Source organism: Rutidosis leptorrhynchoides, chromosome 8 (genome assembly GCF_046630445.1).
Source record: "Rutidosis leptorrhynchoides isolate AG116_Rl617_1_P2 chromosome 8, CSIRO_AGI_Rlap_v1, whole genome shotgun sequence".
NCBI lineage: Eukaryota > Viridiplantae > Streptophyta > Magnoliopsida > Asterales > Asteraceae > Rutidosis > Rutidosis leptorrhynchoides.
The window spans coordinates 339,326,708-339,334,450 of NC_092340.1; the positions used below are offsets into that span (position 1 = coordinate 339,326,708).

Genomic DNA, 7,743 nt, shown 5'->3' on the forward strand with positions numbered 1-7,743 from the left:
AAAAAAAAAAAAAAAAAAAAAAAACAAAGTACATAAACATATAACATGTTTACATCAGTTTTGTTTAAAAGAGTTTTTGACTAATAAACCCGGGTTAATTAGCTATTCTAACGGAGTAATACTTTGATCCATAAATTGTTGAGCCCCTAAACAACTCGTTCAAAAGCCCTTATTGCACTCCTTCTAATCCGGCCCTGCTCTTAACATATATGATATATATGATATATCATATATGTCTACAAACATCACCGTTCTCGAAAAATTAAGAAGACCTCATTCCACATTGAAATCGTTATAGTTTCCGATTTTTAAGCGTTCATCTTATATCGGCATAAAACAAATGGGGGACAAACCCAGGCGGCGTCTTGTGGTGGTGGTCGACTGTAGTAAGCCCCTGGCTATTTCTTGGCCCACCATTCTCCGAGATTATATTAGAAAGCTTGTCAGGTACTTGTTATTCTTATTGTAATACTATATAGATCTTGTAGTTGTATATCGTATGAAGCATAATACCTTTTGTTTGTTATGGCTATGTAATCTGTATCAACGTCGTTTAGTTTTGTGAGCGTATCATTTAATTCAGAATCATAAATTTATTGAACTCAAAATTGAGGCTCACAATTAGGATATTGAACTAATAAAACAATTTGCTAATTGGTTTTTTTTTTTTTTTTTTTTTTCCAAATAAGTCTATATATAAATCTTGTATGTAATCATAAATTTTGACTGCTATTGGCTGAGTAACAAGTCGCATTATGCCATAATCAGATTGGCCACCCTTCGATTTCCAATTAATCGGCCAGGTTTTCCAATTTTTGCCACAAGTGAAAATATATTGGGTAATGAATAGAGACTAAAACATAACTCTACCTATTGGGTGATTATGCCAGTATGGGTGACATAATAATATTTGGGGAAGATTAAAATACATAGCACGTCTAGAAATATCAACGAATATTGTAGTTGTGTCATTGCATCATATAACACCATAAATAAATATGTGCTTACATATTTGGTTCCGTTCAAGGAGTTTTGTGCTTGATATTTTCTCTTAAATTTTTGGTTTGATCATTCAGGTCGTTCTGTGTAGATGAAGATGAAGATACGGTAAGCATTCATTGCTTGTGTAAAATCTTCTTTCGAATATACCCTTACACTATTGTATGGCCTCAATTTTTTTGATATGTAACCCCTTTTTTATGCTTGTGAGAAAATTGATGCTTTCTGTTACGAAACTTAACACATGGAATAAATAATTGTTCGCGGGTTAACTTGGCATACCCTCTTTTGACCAATGCCAAAAAGTGACAATTTGAAACCACATTATCCTCTCTACCCATATGGGCATATGTTTTAGTTTAAATGCCTTGTCATTAAGAATTATGGGATAGAAAATTTGTGTTCTCTAAGGCATTTACAGTTGACGGTAGTATTGCTAATGTTCCATTGTTGTGCTTCGAACTTACTATATGGATTTTATAGAATTGATTATAAATACTCCGTATTAGTATTTGATGCTTTCTAACCTCATTTGTGCTTCGAATATACTATATGAGAAAATTGATGCTTTCTAACCTCATAATTGAAGCTATATATTTCTTGATTACTGACCTTGTTCACTCTTCAGCATATATATATTTTTCTTATGCGGCATTTGTAGCCGTTAAGAATTAGTTTCCTAAGAAGGATTTTGGCATGGGGTTCTGCGTGTCATAGAAAAACTGAGTTGATACCTCTTATAAGTCATAACTGGCGCATGCAATATCGACTTAATTGACATTGTAGATATATTCTCAATAGTAAATGCTTAAGAAATTAAATGCTCATGAACCCTTATTTTCCTCTCTTCATATGCAGGATGCAGATTGGCCTAAGGCTGAATTGGCTATGGTGGAACTCAATCCTCCTTCCGGTACCTAAAAATTTTGTCTTTTGTGTCATTGTAAATAATATATTTTCCTCCACGTACATTTAAAGTTAATAGTTATAGTTATACTACGTATTTGTTTTCCGTTCTCAATGCACAGGTAGCATGGTAGAGTCTAGCATCTGGATAGGAAATATGGAACTTTTCCTCGAGTGGCTGGAGACTTTAAAGTTCTCTGATGATGATGAATATCATGATGTTGCAATTGATGATGGACTTTTTGAAGCTTTAAAGGTATTATGCATCTTCATGGTTTGACTTTATAGAGTTTTAGTATTTGCTCATTTTTCACATAACAATGCTTAATTTTATCATGTCCAGATGTTTCCTAACCTCCGGACCGGAGGCCAAAATGAGGATCTCCTATATCATCATTGTATCCTTGTTATTGCAACAGAGAGTCGTTTATCTGATGCTGAGACAGTGGCTAAATCATTTCCTGAGGTAGTGGTGATGGAGTAGATATGATTGTATTATACTCCCTCCGTCCCAGTTCAATTGTTTTGTTTTGACTTTATAGGTTTTTTGTTTCAAACTTTGACTTTAAATTATTGGGTCTGTCTTTGTAGTCTTTTGTATCTCTGTCAGTTATTTATCCAACTCAGCTTACAGGATTCAAATCAATCTACAATGCGGTAATGCTCACTTGCCTCAATATATATATATATATATAGGGGCAGGATCAATTGGGAAGTAACCAATCGGGGGGAAGCGGGGGAAGCAAAAAAAAAAAAAAAAAATCGTTTTTTTTGGAATTTTTTTTTTCCGGCATCAAGATCACACGAAAATATGAACATTTAGAAAAGACACTTCGTGATGAATGTTATTATTTAGGCGGTAAAAAGATCGACAAAAATAACATTCAAGATAATATTGTTCGTGAAAAATATGAACGTTTTTTTTCTTCATGTTTTGTGAAGTAAAATTTAGCCCGATTTAGAGTTTAGGGTTTAGGGTTTCGGGTTTGGTGTTTTGGGTTTATTCCATAAACCCAAAACACCAAACCCTAAACCCTAAACTCTAAACCGTTCGTGTTAAAAACTCAATCTAAATCCTAAATCTAAACCTCAAATATAAACCCTAAAACCTAAATTTCTAAACCCTAATATCTAAACCCTATAAACCCTAATATCTAAACCCTAATATCTAAACCCTAATAGCTAAAACCTTAACATACGCTCGAAAAACACGATAATTGTTATATATTACTTCTTCGAGCGTTTTCCCGCCAAAATAAAAACATTTATCACGAAGTGTCTTTATTAAATGTTCATATTTTCATCCCATCTATAATGTTCGTGAACAAAGTTTTTTCAAAAAACGAAAAAAAAAAAAAAAAGTTTTTGCTTCCCCCCGATTGGTTACTTCCTTCTTGATCCTACCACTATATATATAGTGGTAGGATCAAGAGGGAAGTAATGAATCGGGGGGAAGCGGGGGGAAGCAATTTTTTTTTTTTTTCGTTTTTTGAAAAAACTTTGTTCACTTGGATGAAAATATGAACATTTAATAAAGACACTTTGTGATAAATGTTTTTATTTTGGCAGGAAAACGCTCGAAGAAGTAATATATAACAATTATCGTGTTTTTCGAGCGTATGTTGAGGTTTTAGATATTAAGGTTTAGATATTAGGGTTTATAGGGTTTAGAAATTTAGGTTTTAGGGTTTAGATTTAGGGTTTAGATTGAGTTTTTAACACGAACGGTTTAGAGTTTAGGGTTTAGGGTTTGGTGTTTTGGGTTTATGGAATAAACCCAAAACACCAAACCCTAAACTCTAAATCGGGCTAAATTTTACTTCACAAAACATGAAAAGAAAAAAAAACGTTAACATTCTTCACGAACAATATTATCTTGAATGTTATTTTTGTCGATCGTTTTCCCGCCAAAATAATAACATTCATCACGAAGTGTCTTTTCTAAATGTTCATATTTTCATCAAATAAAATCTATAATGTTCGTGAACAAAGTTTTTTCAAAAAACGAAATTTTTTTTTTTTTTTTTGCTTCCCCCGATTGGTTACTTCCCCATTGATCCTGCCACTATATATATATATATATATATATATATATATATATATTAGCCTTTTTTGTTTTTCCTTATTATAGTATCCTTAGTAAAAAGACATCATCATTGTTCATTGATGACACAGGCAAAAATGAACCCTTCAGCAGCTGCTGATCATACTATTAACCATATGAAAGATCAACATTATATGGCTGTCATCTCAGAAAGTTTCATCAGAGCGTGTGCTGATTTAAGTGAAATAGGAATAGTAGAAGAACGGGAAGATATAATAATGTTGTTTGTAAAGGCATGGGAGGTGAGTGAGTGATGTTGCTTTCTCATTTTTAAAATGTCAGCTGTCTGTGTTCTATTATTGATCTACAAACGGGTAACTGGGTAAGATGTATTATTGGAATTCAAGGTTTTGTTTTTTTTTTTTTTTTTTTTTTTTTGTTTTTGTCACAAGGAGATAAAATTAGAGTTTTTCATTAGTCTTGTTTATATTATTACTGCAATTGTTTAGCTAACTTAGAATGACATAATGATCCGCATGATGCAGGGGGACTTAACCGCCATAATGAACGGCGAGACTGTCATCATTGCCAAAATGACTGTAAGTTTCATATCTCATAGTTTCTCAACGGGGAGATTTTCTTGAATGTTGGATCCTTAAATTTGGATACCTATATTTTTAAATGAAACATAAATGCTGCAAGTATGTTGATTTTCATCTTATATTTTCTTGTCATATCATTTGTTTATTATATGAGAGATAGCTTTTTAAATTGTCACTTCTTATAGAGTCTATCATAGATTTATGAATATCAAACTTCAAAACTAAGTTTGAGCTTTATGTCTATGTATATATTTGTTCCAGGTCCACGTGCATTCGAATGCTCCTAAGTCGTAAGTTTCTGTCCCTAACATTCTGAAAGTGCTCTTCTTAAACTGTGATGCCGACTTTATTACAGTTTGTTAAATTGAAGGCTCAATATTGTTTTACTCATTGATTAAAATGCATAAAAGCAACCATTGGATACAGTTTGATCTTTATGTTTTTCTAATGGCGGTCCGAGGGAATTCAGTTTTATACTTTTATCCGGGGTAATTTGATGGTTAATGAAAATATCATTACCTAATTAATTCTCTCGGCATCTTAATCTTTCTAATAAAGTGCATTTTTACTAGTCAATATACAAAACACATTTTATTCTGAAGGTAAAATTCTACTTTTTGAAATTAGAGATTAGTATTTGAATGTGGGACTTCTATGAATCAAACAAGACGACATTACATGACAAACAAGTTGGACATGTTGGGTCACGGGTCGAAATAGATATGCGTTTTGTTTTTTGATTTTCCTTTGCGTTTAGTGTTTTTCGCTACATTTTACGTGTATATTTTACGTTTTACGTTTATGATTTAGGCTTTACGTTTTTCGCATACATTTTATGTTTACGTTTTTCATTTGATTTTCGTTGAATATGTTTACGTTTACATATATGTTTTACATTTTATGTCTACATTTTATATTTTACATTTTCATTTAACGTTTTTCGTTTACGTATATATTTTATAACTGACTTTTTAATTCTATTTTTTCAAATATCCGTGCATCGCACGGGCTAAAAACCTAGTGTGTGTGTATATATATATATATATATATATATATATATATTATCCTACCAAAATTTACTTTTGAAGAACAAATATACCAGGAAGGGTTATTTATATATGCACTAATGATATTCATAAGCATTTGGTGAATTTATTATTTACCCATTGCCAGTCAGTTTCCCTGTCATTTAATAAACCTTATCAGGCTTGTGGACTTTTTTACTTTTATTTTTCAGGCTTGTAGAAGATTGGCCATCTACGATGCTAATATATAGACTTGTACCTGAAGAATTGTTCTTGTAAGTATGATATGCCATATAGTTCGGTAACATTTAGCAGATCTTATATGTTTATTTTTATCAATAAATAAGTACACTTTTTCCTTCCTTTCCAGGATTTCTTATTCAATTCTTTATGGAGAAGACAGTTTAACAGATAATACGGTTATTATCACACTAAAGGGTCAGAGGCATAAATTGCTTGAAATAATGCAGAAAGACAGAGATGTAAGTGCTAAGGAAGCTAAATATTATTATTATTATTATTAAGCATTTACATATAAGTTCACATTTTTCAGCAATTGCAGAATGATACAACTAGAATGGTAATGGTAATATATCATGTTAATGGATTCTGGTTTCATTATTTTATTGAGAAGAAACCGTTTGATACAAACTATAAAGTAATATAAAAACCAAAGAAGAAAATCATATTCAATTAGTCTGCTTTTATTCCGTTTCATTATTATATCCTAGGACGGACGACTCTTCAGTTCAGAATCTTACATTTGACATAACTTGTTATAAACGCGTAGTTTGCAGCCATACCGTTACCATCACAGATGGCATTAATAACACCGAGTACAGAAGCGAATGATGAGATGGTTGGAATCCTTTTCCCTAGGGTAAGCTTGATTTGTTGCGAGTGAAAATATGTATTTACGTACTATAACATATATATATACTCCGTATTATATAGACTAGTTTTATTTTATGAGCTCGTGCCTTGCACGAACGCATAAAAACTAAGGAATTAATCAGTTATAATAAAAGTTTATTTTATAAGTCCGTCTTTTAAACGGAATCATAAAAAAAAAATTCAATTATAAGAACAATTTTTCAAAATAAATAAAAGAGATTAGTTCATTTGTAACCAAAGATAATATAAAAATCAATACAAATAATTTTATAAGCTCGTCCGTTGAACGAAAATTAAAAAATACTAAAATAATCAATAAGAAAAACAGTGCATAGATTTTGTATATTTTTCATTTAGATTCACTTTTTTTATTATTAAATTTAGTTTTATTAAGAAAATTACACGTAAGATTGATTAGTTCAGTATAATTAAGAAAATGAAGTTTAATTGGAAAAATGACACGTAGGATGTATATCATGTGCTTTATAATAATATAATATATAATATAATCCACTTCCATATTAGAGCACATGAAGCTATAGATAGAAAACAATATAATCATGTTCTCTTAAACTTTTTTATATAATTATTATTTTTATCAACTAATTTGTGTTCTGATCGTCATTTATCTCAGGATGTGTCTCCAGAAGATCTATCAGGATGGTTATAATCAGAAGACGACCGAGAGCTTTAGTAAAGTGAAAAATCTTAAAACCAAAATTGTGCGAATATTCTCCACATATATGGCAAAATGTGTATGCGTATATATCGTACAATAGTCGAATTCTTTATTGTTCATCCATGAAGTGTTTGCATCATATTTTGAGCTTCTGATGCTACTAGAAGTGTAATGATCATATTTTCTTTACTATATCTTTTTCCTTCTCAACTGATCACGTTTATAATGAATTGATTCATTATATGAAGAGAGGATGCACAGAGGATGTACACATACACACACACACTACAAAAGTAAGGTTTTAGTTTTTATCCCTTGGTCACTTGTTTCACCCCAACTGTGGTTCGGTTCAAGTTCCGCCACCGTCGGCGTGTGGTTGGCATCGCAAAGCCAAAGTCGGGAATACCATTTTGAGTTTTTAACGTTTTAAAATATATAATAATTTGAAAACTATATCCGTTGCTTTCTCTTCTTTATTTCTTTTTCTTTCCAAGTTATCTTCAAACTCTTTGATTGAAGAATCTCTTGTCCATATAATGGTGGAAGAAGATAAATGTTGAAGAAGACTGAAGGTTAAGGTTTAAGAAAAATGTG

General features: G+C 31.4%; 1 protein-coding gene across 1 annotated transcript; it reads left to right on the top strand.

Annotated features, from left to right (window-relative positions):
- The first annotated feature begins 220 nt into the window (after positions 1-220).
- On the top strand, positions 221-7,266 carry LOC139864550 (mediator of RNA polymerase II transcription subunit 25-like). The gene is made up of 13 exons (XM_071853132.1): positions 221-447; positions 1,077-1,107; positions 1,858-1,912; positions 2,028-2,161; positions 2,249-2,371; positions 2,497-2,562; positions 4,081-4,251; positions 4,495-4,548; positions 4,813-4,841; positions 5,789-5,851; positions 5,947-6,058; positions 6,367-6,456; positions 7,105-7,266. Exons 1-13 carry the CDS (start codon positions 341-343, stop codon positions 7,138-7,140), a joined length of 1,071 nt encoding a protein of 356 aa, XP_071709233.1. The 5' UTR covers positions 221-340; the 3' UTR covers positions 7,141-7,266.
- Positions 7,267-7,743: the final 477 nt, after the last annotated feature.

Excerpts from the sequence above, each read along its gene's own strand:
- LOC139864550 (XM_071853132.1), top strand. The coding sequence starts at position 341 with ATGGGGGACAAACCCAGGCGGCGTCTTGTGGTGGTGGTCGACTGTAGT. Across the intron at positions 2,162-2,248 it reads GACTTTTTGAAGCTTTAAAG|ATGTTTCCTAACCTCCGGAC; the intron begins GTATTATGCATC and ends TATCATGTCCAG. Across the intron at positions 4,549-4,812 it reads TCATCATTGCCAAAATGACT|GTCCACGTGCATTCGAATGC; the intron begins GTAAGTTTCATA and ends TATTTGTTCCAG.